This window comes from Aethalodelphis obliquidens, unplaced genomic scaffold (assembly GCF_003676395.1).
Source record: "Aethalodelphis obliquidens isolate GAN/ISIS:26980383/991018 unplaced genomic scaffold, ASM367639v1 scaffold9, whole genome shotgun sequence".
NCBI lineage: Eukaryota > Metazoa > Chordata > Mammalia > Artiodactyla > Delphinidae > Aethalodelphis > Aethalodelphis obliquidens.
In genome coordinates this window covers 34,409,610-34,420,806 of record NW_020837953.1, presented here as the reverse complement: position 1 = coordinate 34,420,806, position 11,197 = coordinate 34,409,610, and the positions used below count along the sequence as shown (strand labels likewise).

At 60.6% G+C, this 11,197-nt stretch overlaps 2 protein-coding genes and 1 long non-coding RNA gene across 6 annotated transcripts; 2 read left to right on the top strand and 1 right to left on the bottom strand.

Annotated features, from left to right (window-relative positions):
- Positions 1–807: 807 nt before the first annotated feature.
- On the top strand, positions 808–5,294 carry LYPLA2 (lysophospholipase 2). The gene is made up of 10 exons (XM_027109769.1): positions 808–938; positions 2,391–2,494; positions 2,761–2,792; positions 2,920–2,985; positions 3,460–3,507; positions 3,599–3,669; positions 3,810–3,883; positions 3,961–4,062; positions 4,164–4,337; positions 4,430–5,294. Exons 2-10 carry the CDS (start codon positions 2,417–2,419, stop codon positions 4,478–4,480), a joined length of 696 nt encoding a protein of 231 aa, XP_026965570.1. The 5' UTR covers positions 808–938; positions 2,391–2,416; the 3' UTR covers positions 4,481–5,294.
- A 53-nt stretch (positions 5,295–5,347) lies between these two features.
- Positions 5,348–9,923, bottom strand: GALE (UDP-galactose-4-epimerase). Of its 4 annotated transcripts, none has more exons than XM_027109757.1 (11): positions 9,859–9,923; positions 8,038–8,258; positions 7,776–7,891; positions 7,574–7,687; positions 7,164–7,340; positions 6,777–6,890; positions 6,615–6,681; positions 6,425–6,510; positions 6,238–6,315; positions 5,905–6,019; positions 5,348–5,732 (listed from the first exon to the last, which is right to left on the bottom strand). In XM_027109757.1, exons 2-11 carry the CDS (start codon positions 8,156–8,158, stop codon positions 5,674–5,676), a joined length of 1,047 nt encoding a protein of 348 aa, XP_026965558.1. In that variant the 5' UTR covers positions 8,159–8,258; positions 9,859–9,923; the 3' UTR covers positions 5,348–5,673. The 4 variants fall into 4 exon arrangements, with proteins under 4 accessions (XP_026965558.1, XP_026965557.1, XP_026965561.1 ...); XM_027109756.1 differs by having other exon boundaries at positions 9,868–9,918; XM_027109760.1 differs by lacking the exons at positions 7,164–7,340; positions 9,859–9,923 and having other exon boundaries at positions 8,038–9,346.
- Positions 8,557–11,192, top strand: LOC113622061 (uncharacterized). Its single transcript, XR_003433398.1, has 2 exons — positions 8,557–8,662; positions 10,334–11,192. It is a non-coding gene; the product is annotated as an uncharacterized LOC113622061 (long non-coding RNA).
- Positions 11,193–11,197: the final 5 nt, after the last annotated feature.

The window sequence follows — 11,197 nt, the reverse complement described above, 5'->3', positions numbered from 1 at the left end:
CCTTTATGTGGACCCTGAGCCCCATTCCACTTTTTCCGATGCTGCAAGGAGCAAAGGGTGACTCGGTGACCAAATGAAACCCTCTTTGTTAACAACTGGAGCTCGCTGATGGTGGTATTTTGTGCACTGTCTGTGTGGTATTGCTTGCTGAGGGCAGAGCTAAGACAACACCTCCGATTCCTGACCAGTTGTCTCGGACACTGCTGATGCCAGTGTGCTTTTCTCCCAGGTCCTTTTTAGAGTCATTATGTCCTCAACGCTGTGATTTTACACTGTATAGAGCATTTCCACACGGCCTCATTTGAGCCTAACAGCAAAGCTGTGAAGTAAGCTGGGTGGTTATTGTCACCGTTTTACAGCTCAGGAAGCAGGTGCAGGGGCAGCATCACAGTGTAATCCTGAGGTTGCTGTTTACTTCCCTCCCCTGAGCCTCAGTTTCCTCATCTTTAAAGTAAGGTTGGAAGACTAGATGGTCTCAAAGTGTCTTTTCAGCTGAGTATATGACTTCATCCATGACCCTGGAACAGGACGTGAGGGCCAGTGGTGGAAACCCAAGACCATAAATGGATGGGAAGGTGGGAAGCTCTGCTAGTGTGAGGAATGCCTCTCCTTCAGGACAGGTTTCCTCCAGGAGATGCACGGGTGGTGGGAGCAAGTGGGAGCCACGGAGGCACTGTCTAGATTCGGCCGGAGACTCCGTGGCTTGGTTATGGGGAGTGGCCCCACCGTACCCAACATGGCAGCTCCTATCTGAAGAAACCCCGACGCCCACTTCCGGGTTCCGTACCGCTGGCCAGGCTACTTCCGGCAGCGCGATGGCTGGGTTCCCGGGACTCGAACGGAAGTTCCGGCGGGGGCGGCAGAGGGGGAAGAGTGTGTGTCTGTGCGGGAGAGAGAGGAGAATCGCCCGAGAGGTCTCGAAACCCCCAGGAGTGGAGGTACCGTGGTCCGGGGCCAGCAGGCCCGGGGAGGGCACTGGCGGGGCATCGGCCCACCGCGAGGGTACTGGCGAGTGGGGAGGGGCAACCGCAGTTGTGAGGGATGGGGGTGGGGAGTGAGGTGCGAAGAGGCGCTGGCCGGTCTGGGGGACTTTGGGGGCAGAGAGGGGGAGGAAGATGGGGTCCCGGTGTGATGAGAGGGACTTCGGGGTCGGAAGTGGAGGATCCCATTGTGGGGCGGGTGCTCTCCAGGGTCAAAGGCAGAACGCCCCTTTGTGGCCAGAGGCGGGTCCGGGGTCAGGATAGAAATTGTCACTGTGGGGAGGGCGACTCTCGGTCAGAACAGAAGTTCCCATTGTGGGGAGTGGGAGACCATAGGGCAGGGTGGAAGTTTCTACTGTGGCGAGGAAGACCCCAGGTCAGGGGGGAAGGCACCACTCTGAGAGGAGGGGCCTGGGGTGAGGGTGGAAGTATCTCTGTGGGGAAGAAAGGGAATCTCAGTTTAGGACAAAAGGTGCATTCCTGTGTGGGAAGAGGAACCCCAGGGTCAGAGGTGAGGGATCCTACTGTGCGGAGGGGCGCTCGGGGGAGAGGGGAGGGGGAAGCCAGTTGGTGGGGTGGGAGGGGTGGGCGCTGCTAGGAAGGGTCGGCACTTAGGGGCAGGTAGCAGAAGCTGCCGGGGAGTTTGGAGGATGCTAAGGACGGGAGGAGCCAGCCAGCTTGGCATTCTTTTGTGCGTTTGGGAGTCCCAGAGCATGGTCGAGCTGGGGGACCTATTTGGAGTCAGTGGGCAGCAGCAGGTGGCCTCATACAGGGGGGCGGGGGGCACTGTTTAGGAGGTGGGTGGTGGATCGGAGTTTGTGTGCCTTCTGGGGACATGGGCAGCTCCCAGGGGCTCTGAGAAGGGCTGAGCCAGAAGGCTGATGGGGGCTGGATGGGAGGGAAGTTGGAGAAAATGTGTGTGGGGTTGAGGGTAGGGGTTGGAAACATATTTCCCGGCAGTTTTCCTTCCCTTCATTTCCCAGTAGGGCCGGGAGTTGGGAAGGAGGGGACGCAAGGGCTCTAGAGAAGGGGGATGATTGGAGAGCAGGGAGAGGAGGCAGTTACCTGCCAACAGAGTGTTAGGTGGGGAGAAGGCAGCAGGGGATGCCCTGGCTCCCCTGCCCCACGGCCCCAAAGCCCTGCCTCTGCCCACCTCCAGCAACCTCAGGCTGTGTGGGGGGCCAGAAGCAGGGCCACTAGGGTGGCTGCCCCTGCTTTTCAGCCCTGGAGTGAAGGCAAACTTCCTGCCCGCTTGCTCGGACCCAGAACTTCTTGCCTGGCTTTTCTTTGTGCCCAGGATAGAACCTGAGGGCTGATGGCCCGGGTAGGCCCTGGGTTTGAGGCTCTGCTTCTGTGTCAGGATTGTCTCCCCTTCCTCTTGCTCTTGACCACTGTCCCGAATGTGCACAGGCCCCAGCCGTGGAGCCCTGCAGTGTATGTGTGGTAACACCATGTCTGTGCCCCTGCTCACCGATGCTGCCACTGTGTCTGGAGCTGAGCGGGAAACAGCTGCGGTAAGGGTCATCCGCTACCCACGCAGCCCCCAAGGGGCCAGCTGGGGAACTGGCTGGAGGGGGTGTGGGGAAAATAGAGGTGGCAGTGAGGAGAGGGCGAGCAGCCTGCAGGCGGGAGGCAGGGGCTTAATCACCTGTCTGGCTGCCACCTCAGTTCCCCTCCAGGTCCTTGGGGGTGGGGGAGGGGTGGCCAGAAGTTGGAGGACAGAGTGAGAGTGATAGCAGGACGGTGACTGCCCTATTCCCCATCTCTGATCCTTTTCCAGGTTATTTTTTTACATGGCCTTGGAGACACAGGGTGAGTGAGCTGGGGAGGGGGTGTTTCTGGGGAAGTGGGGGAGGGCCCAGGGGGCGGGACTGGAGCGGCCTGCGCCCTCCCTTCCTCCCTCTACACATCGGTGTCTTTTCTCTCTTCCCTCCTACAGGCACAGCTGGGCTGACGCCCTCTCTACTATCCGGCTCCCTCACGTCAAGTACATCTGTCCCCACGCGTGAGTGTCACCCCAGCAAGGGGAGGGGCTGAGGATGGGGGGTGGTCCTGTGGTCCCAGGCCTGTTCTCCTGCCGGCTGCATCCTGGGGCCTGGGGCCCAGAGCAGTCACAAGTGCCATTTTCAGCCTTCATCATTCCTGTGGAACCCTCAGGAATAGGGTCCAGCCCCAGACCCAAGGCCTCCTAGACCTGAGACTCCTAGAACTAGCACCCCCTGTACCCCTTCCCCAAGTACTCACCGACTGAGCTGGAACCCCGCACACCGAGTGCTGGGCTGTGCTTCTCCATTGCTACTGCCGATGCCCCCAGCCACAGCCTCCAGCCCCACGTGGCAGGTTGCCTGGCAACACCTTAAACACAGGCCCTGCCTGCTGGGAGGGTTCCCCAGGGGTTGCCCTGCCCCCACCTGGGCTTTCTGCTGTGGCTTCCTCATCCCTCCTGAGCATCATGGCCCCTCTTACTGTCCCTCCCCAGGCCTCGGATCCCTGTGACACTCAACATGAAGATGGTGATGCCCTCCTGGTGAGTTTGGAGAGGGGGAATAGGAGCTTGAGGGAGCTGCCTGGGGCCAGCCCAGGTCTCCTAGGAGCTGCCAACGCCTCTGCTCCTCCAGGTTTGACCTGATGGGGCTGAGTCCAGATGCCCCAGAGGACGAGGCTGGCATTAAGAAGGCAGCAGAGAACAGTAAGGCCCCAGCCCCTCCTCGGCATCCTCCCTCTCCCCCTCTGCCCGCCGAGGAAAGTGCCTGGCAATACCTGTTTGGCTCCCTTCCTTGGGTCCCTGTGGCAGCTTTCCCTCCACCCAGTCATGCCCCCTCCCCCCAGTCAAGGCCTTGATCGAGCATGAGATGAAGAATGGGATCCCTGCCAATCGGATCGTCCTGGGAGGCTTTTCACAGGTGAGGGGAGAGAGAGGGGGGTGGGGGGTGGGAGTTGAGCTGTGCCCTCATGAGCCCTCATTCTCTCCTTCCTCCAGGGTGGAGCCCTGTCCCTCTACACAGCCCTCACCTGCCCCCACCCTCTGGCTGGCATTGTGGCATTGAGCTGTTGGCTGCCTCTGCACCGGGCCTTCCCCCAGGTGAGTGTCTCCACTACCCCGCTCCTGCCCTCTGTCTCCTTGAGGCTGGGGGATTGCGCCCAAGCACTGGCTTTGCTCTCTGAGTCCCGTCTGGCCCACAGGCAGCCAACGGCAGTGCCAAGGACCTGACCATCCTTCAGTGTCACGGGGAGCTGGACCCCATGGTTCCCGTACGGTTTGGGGCCCTGACAGCCGAGAAGCTTCGGTCCGTTGTCACACCCGCCAGGGTCCAGTTCAAGACTTACCCCGGGGTCACGCACAGCTCCTGTCCTCAGGTCAGTGCCGAGGGGCTGCTTCCCACTCCCGCCCTTCTCCTTCCTCCCTCCAGCCAGGAGCCTCTCACAATACCCCCACCCCCCACCCCCAGGAGATGGCAGCTGTGAAGGAGTTTCTTGAGAAGCTGCTGCCTCCTGTCTAACTACAGTTGCTGGCCCCCAGCGCGGTCCCCCAGCTCATGGGGGACTTGGCACACGCGGCACCATCTTGGATCTGAGCCGGTCGAGCCCCTCTCACCCTCCTGGACCCTTCCTTTTCCCACAGGCCTCTGGGGTAGGCAGGCCAAGGCCTGGCCAGGCCTCCCTTCCTGACTTCAGCCACCTGGCTGTCTGCCGCAGGGGGTGGGCTGCTTTCTTATCCCATTTCCCTGGAGGGGGGGGCCCCCCTGGCAGCAGTATTGGAGGGGCTGTAGGCAGCGGGAGAAAGGGGCCCAGCCGCTGACCCACTCACTCAGGACCTCACTCACTAGCCCCACTTTGGGCCCCTCCTGTGACCTCAGGGTTTGGCCCCTGGGGCCCTACCAGGCCCCACCTCCCACCCTCTCCCGCCAGCTGATTCTGCCCAGATAATCGTGTCTCTCCTGCCTCCACTCCAGCTGCTTCTCAATCATGAATGTGTCTGTGGCCCGGGCCCCCTTGCTGCTGTGGGCTCCCTGCCCCTGCGCAGGAGTGTGGGTGACGGGGCGGAGTCCTTCGAGGGGGCCTCCCCTCAGCCATTCTGATTTGGGGGCTGGGCCCTGCCTCCCCATTACCCTCCGCCCCCGCGGGCCTGGAGCCTGCAGGGCTGGACTGAGGCTCAAGGTCTCCCCCAGCTGCCTCACCCCACATTGTCCCCACTCTAGGGCCAGGGGGAGGTGGGGAGGAGTCATGTCTTGTCTTCTGTCTCCATGTAGTTTTGGGTGTTTTTCTTGTTGTGTCTGGATTCCGATAAAATTAAAGAAATTGCTTCAACTCTTAGGCCTGGATGATTCTATCCAAGGGGTAGAGTGTGATCACGTGCAAGAATCTGCTCCAGTGTAAGAAAACTTTATTTTAAATACTTTGGGAAGCTCCTTCGTAGCAGTATAAATTAGTGCCCGGGAGGAGGGCGTTCTGTGTGTCTCAGGGCCCTGCTTCGCCCCACTTGCTCTTGGTGGTCCTCCTGGGTTCCTGGACCCTGTGGAATAGAGACCCCTGATACCTGGTCAGTGGTGCGCTTGGCCTCATGCCTGGTGGGCTGAGTGGGCACCGTTGGGGTCTGAGGTAGGGGAGGCTCTGAGGCCCCTGGGTTCCTCCCAGAGGCTGGAGAGCAGGCAGTTGTTTCTCTTCCTTTTCTGGTCCCTGGTAGGTGAGGGTCTCAGGCCTGCGCGCCAAAGCCTGAAGGATTCTGCTTCTGCCAGCGCCATAGATCTTCACCTGTGATGGGGCGAGGTCTGTGCTCAGGGTCCACGCTGGAGTGCAGGGCCCGCACCACCTTGGACAGCCCGGAGTGGGCAGGGCCAGACCCCCGGCGGCCCTTTTCCTAGCCCCTGACTCTCTCCCAGGGGCCAGGCCAGCACCCAGGGTCAGGGGTTGGGCTAGCACTCACACATCCTATCCAGCCCTAAGGCTGCTGACCAGCCCAGCTCCTTGAGGGCCAGGCTGGGGTTGGCATAACAGGCAGCCACATCGCCTTCCCGCCGGGCCACCACCTTGTACGGGATCTGCAAGAGAGGGGGCGGTTGTAGCTTAGCTGAGCTGGCCCTAGCCTTATCTGCCAACTTGCTAACCAGGCCCTCAAGAAATGGAGGTCCAGAGCAGGGTCTCGCTCTCAGGCGTCAAGTCCTAAGGCAGGCTTGGGGAAACAGGGCGGTGCTGGGATGCCCGTCATGTAGGTTAGTGGGAGGGGCTGGGGGTGGGTCAGGGTGGGCTGCCAGCCTACCTTCTTCCCCGAGGCCTTCTCCATGGCCACGACCATCTGTAACACCGAATAGCCCGTGCCCGTGCCCAGGTTGTAGATCTGCCCAGAGAGGAGAACAGGGACCGTGCCAGGGGCTGGACTTACTACCCCTCTGGGCCCCACTGGTCCAGGCCTCCGTCTCCTTCCCCTCCCTCCCTTCTCTTCCTACCCGGCAGCCACACTGCTCCTTCAGCTTCCTCAAGGCCGCGATGTGGCCCTTGGCCAGATCCACGACATGGATGTAATCCCGGACGCCTGCAGAGGAGGAGGTGGTGGGGCGCTGGGTGCAGTACAGTCTCTGTCCCACCGCAGTCTCCCTCCCGGCTCCCACTCCTGGCTCCTCCTGGTTCTGAGCTCACCTGTGCCATCCTCTGTGTCATAGTCGTTGCCAAAGACATTTAGTGCCTCCCGTCGTCCAATCGCCACCTGGGGTGGAGGTCAGGTTAGCTTTTCCCAGGACCTTGGCACCAGCTGTAGCCCTCAAGTCTAGGGCCACCCCCTTCCTTTCCCTTCTCCCTTACCTGGGAGACATAGGGCATGAGGTTATTGGGGATGCCCTGGGGATCCTCGCCGATGCAGCCCGAGGCGTGGGCGCCTATGGGGTTGAAATATCGCAGCAGCACTGCATTCCAGGCCTATGGGACGCAGGTCAGACAATGGGGGTTGGGGTGCAGGCTGCGCGTCCCAGCTGAATCCAGAGCCCACCCTGCTGGTTGTCTATCCCTAGAAAGGAGCAGGGTATCGGGCCCTCCCTGCAAGTGCTGTGACCTCGTGCAAGTCACTGCTGCTTCCTGAACCCCAGCCTCCTCCTTGGTGGAGGCTGATCAGGATCCCGTCCTCAGGCTCGCGGGGGTGGGCTGTGAGGGGTCCGTGAGCGGAGCCACGGCTGAATCAAAGGGGGCCCTCACCTTGTCTGCCTGGCACAGGTCCCGGATCATTTCCTCGATGAAGAACTTGGACTTGCCATAGGGGTTGGTACAGCCACCTGTGGGGTGAGCCTCATCCAGGGGCAGGTACTGGGGGTTCCCATACACGGTGGCCGAGCTGCTAAACACCAGGTTCTTCACCCCGTGGGCCCTCATGATCTGCCCGTGGAGGGGAGGCGTCAGTGGCCTCTGCCTCGCACGCTATTCCTGCCCCCTTACACCTCCCAGGTGGGTGGGGCTGAGCTATGGGCTTCCATTTACAGAAGGGGAGACTGAGGCTGAGAGGCAAAGACCTAGCAAAGATGACACAGCTTGGGCTCTGCCACCGTGTTTGGCACTGCGTACCCGGCCAGGGGCCCTCACAGTGTCTGTGTCCTTGCCTCAGGCCTCACCTCCAGAAGCTGGATGGTTCCTGTCAGGTTAACTCGGTAGTAATCCAGAGGCTTCTGCACCGACTCGCCCACAGCCTTGAGCCCAGCAAAGTGGATGACTGCCGTGAAGCTGTGCTGCAGGGTTGCAAAGCTGGGGTCAGAGGTTGCTTACAGGCCTGGCCCTTGGCTATGCCCCTTTCCTGTCTGCCTGCCAAGCACCCACCTTCTTAAAAAGACGCTGTAGGGCTGCCTGGTCCAAGATGTCCATCTCCTCAAACTCCACAGAGTGGCCTGTCAGCTCCTGAACCCGGCGCAAGCTCTCAGGCATGGAGCCCCCTCCTGGTTGGGCACATAGAGGCCATCAAAGTCAGAGAAGATGGGGTGCTGGGTTCCCAAGGGACTGGCCAGACACCCAACTCTTGGAGGCAGAACGCAGGGTTTCCCTTCCATCCCCCTGGGAGCCCCAGCCCCCTCCGCCTGCTCACCACGAATGGCGTTATGGAAGTTGTCGACGACCACCGGCGAATAGCCCGCCTCCAGCAGCTCCAGCACGGTGTGGCTGCCGATGTAGCCAGCCCCACCTGTTACCAGCACCTTCTCCGCCATCGCGCCTGGCCCAGGACGGAGACTCAGAGGTGGCTGAGGCTGCCTGCTCAGGGCCTCCTTCAATCTGGACTCTGGCGTCAGAGGGAGGCAGTGGTGCGTCCTAGTTAATAGGGTGGGTCTGGAGTCAGCCCTGGCCCAAGACTGGATACCATCACTTTCTGGCCTTAGGCCTTGGAGACCACTTCTCTCTTGGCCTTAGTTTCCATCTCTATAACATGGAGTTTATAACTGTCCAACTATCACGTGGTAGTGTGAGGGTCATATGAGGTGATTTTAAAGGACTGCCACATGGTACAGGTGGGGAGACTGATGGCACAAGTGCCATAACTGACCGGGGGTTGGGAAGATGGAACCCTAGGCTCCACACTGCCTTCCCCGAGGTGTCTGGGGACTGGACAGTTCTGGACAGAAGGAAACAAGGCAGCAGCATTGGGACTCCAAGAGCCCAGGAAGGGGTTCTGTCTGCTCAGACTCGGACCTTCCCAGTCCCTCTGCCATCACTAGGTATAAACTGGCTCCTTGGTTCAGTGACTAATACCTCCTGGGGTAAGCAGCCCCCTGACTCCCTCCCACAAAGGTCAACTGGGAGGAGGCAGGAAATATAGCAGACGGCCTCAGGGTGGGGTCTTTTGCCAGGCAGGCTGAGCCCAGCTCTGGGGTTACAGCACTGCACTCCTGGAGTGGGCCCCACCCCAGGTCAGCCAGGCTGGTTCCGCCTGTGCGGATGCCACTCCCGGCTTGGAGCTAAGGATCCCGCCTAATTCTAGGTGGCACTGAACAGGGTAGTGTAGACGTGGCCTTGGCCCCAGGCTCCACTGTCAGGTGTGCACCACCACCCTGAACAAACTCTACGGGCAGAGACGGTGGAGCGGAGGAGGGGGGCGGGGGAGGAAACTCAGACACTGAGGTCTTTCATTCCGGGCGGCCTGGCCCGCAGCCGCCTTCCTCCGAGCTGCGTCAATCCTCTTCTGGGCTCATCCAGCTCGACTGAACGCCCGCTGCGTGCCAGGCTCTGTATTGGGCACTTTTGCATTATTTTCCTGAATTCCCCCAATATCCTGATGAGGCAGGTGTTATTACTGGCACTGTACAAAAAAGGATACTAAGGTCAGAGAGGTGAAGTAACTGCCTTAAGTCACAAAGCTAGTGCTGGCCGGGCTAGAATCTGGATCTCCAGGATCAAAGCCCCGCCCCTCTCCCCAAGCAGTTCGCCCCCCGCCTCCACTGTTTCCCGCTGGACTCTGCTCCTGACGCTGAAGCCGCCCCCGCCCCCGTCCCACCGAGCTCCATGCACTGTGCGGGCCCCCGGAAAGTGGTGGCGGAGGAGCTATGGGAGGCAGGAAGGCTGGTGAGGCCGGCCTCCCTCCGACTCGCAGAGTGGCCTCGGTCAGCTGTCGCCTCCTCAATTTTCCCAGTCCGTAAAATAGAGAGGAGGGGGCGCAGGGCCGTGAGCTATCAAGTGCACTTGAGCCTCAGGCTGGGATTCGGGCGGTGGCTCGGAGGGGGCCGAACTAGGAGTGCCTCAGCCGGGAATGAATGAACCCTGGCCACCCCAGCCAAGGCAGCGGGAGCTGCGAGCAGCGAGGGTGGGTCCGCTCTGGCGGGACTCTGCCCAGAACGCAGCCCAGATCCCCGAGACTCTCCTTCGCGCCCGGCGGACCACCCGGCCCCTCGCAAACCCGCCCAGACCCCCCATTCACCTCCCGAACCTGCTCCGCACCACGCACCCCGCGCTGCCTCGAACGGCGTCGCCTTCCGAGCTCCGCGCCCAGTCCCTTTAAGAACCGACGGCCCGCCCTGGCCCCGCCTCCTCCACGCCCCCAGGAGACGTGTCAGCGGGGAGACCGCAGTACGGGGCGCCGGGAGGACCAAGGAAGCTACGTCTTCAGGACGCCTGCGCGGCACGTCCCGCAGAGGGCGGTACCGACCCGTGCCTGGGCGGTGGGCGGAGGAAGGCACGGCATGGCCCGGAGCCGCGCCCGCGAGCCCAGGCGCCAGCGCTTGTCCCGACCACGGGAGACAGGCGCCGCGCCCCAGGAGATGGGGCTTCTCAGGGGCGCCCGGCAGCCGTCCCGCGGCGGGAGCCACAGCCAAGCGCGGGGCCGAAGACCGCGGCTCCACGCTCGCCCGCAGGTTTTCCACTGTTTTCGCAGCTGCCAAACTCTTTCTTTTTAGTAACCCTGGCATGAAGCAGATGGCTGCCTGGAACAGAGGCGAGAGGGACGGCGCCGAAGGACGGGAACGGGTAGGGGTCGCCCAGAAGCTGCCGTTCTGGAAAGTCTAGTTTAAAAACCCACCAAAGGGAACTTCCCTGTCGGTCCTGTAAGACTCCGTGCTCCCAATGCAGGGGGCCCGCGATTCGATCGGGGAACTAGATCCCGCATGCATGCTGCAACTAAGAAGTCCATATGCCGCACCTAAAGATCCCGAACGCAGCAACGAAGACCAGGCATAGATTAGATTAGATAGATAGAACCGGCGTAGATGGATTAGATTAGATAGATAAGATGGTTAGATTAGATAGATATTTTTTTTAAAAAATACCGCTAAGGGAGCCCTAAAACTAAAACAGGAATTATAGCGCCAATTGCGGTCAGCCTGGAACGGTTTGCACGCTGCCTACCATAATAGTACGTTAGAAAATGGTGTTCTGTTTTTGTTTAAAATAAAGGGAGGGCTAAGGAATGATGTGTATAAAGGCATGACATACTGAATGATGAAACCCGAGCAAAGGAAGAAATGCACACGTGTGTCCCACAGCCTGAGTGCCCTGGGCCTGCCCGAGTCCAGCAAGGACGCTGACAGGCAGGAGAGGCTGAGGTCCCGAGAGCTGAGTGTGCCCAGAGCTGCACCTGCCCAGGCCCAGAGGACCTTGTGCAACAGCCCAGGTCACAGAGCCACGAGCCTCAGAAACAACCTCCCCAGGGTGCTCTGGTCAGCGCTGTCATTACCATCGACCTCCCCAGTTCTCAAGAAGGGAAAGAGGCAGAAAATTCAGAGATTAATAAACTGAAGTCTGTGTTTTCCTCTTAGAGGAAA

Excerpts from the sequence above, each read along its gene's own strand:
- LYPLA2 (XM_027109769.1), top strand. The coding sequence starts at position 2,417 with ATGTGTGGTAACACCATGTCTGTGCCCCTGCTCACCGATGCTGCCACT. Across the intron at positions 3,508-3,598 it reads AAGATGGTGATGCCCTCCTG|GTTTGACCTGATGGGGCTGA; the intron begins GTGAGTTTGGAG and ends CTGCTCCTCCAG. Across the intron at positions 4,338-4,429 it reads CGCACAGCTCCTGTCCTCAG|GAGATGGCAGCTGTGAAGGA; the intron begins GTCAGTGCCGAG and ends CCCCACCCCCAG.
- GALE (XM_027109757.1), bottom strand. The coding sequence starts at position 8,158 with ATGGCGGAGAAGGTGCTGGTAACAGGTGGGGCTGGCTACATCGGCAGC. Across the intron at positions 6,682-6,776 it reads TCATGCCCTATGTCTCCCAG|GTGGCGATTGGACGACGGGA; the intron begins GTAAGGGAGAAG and ends CCTCCACCCCAG. Across the intron at positions 6,020-6,237 it reads AGAAGGCCTCGGGGAAGAAG|ATCCCGTACAAGGTGGTGGC; the intron begins GTAGGCTGGCAG and ends CCTCTCTTGCAG.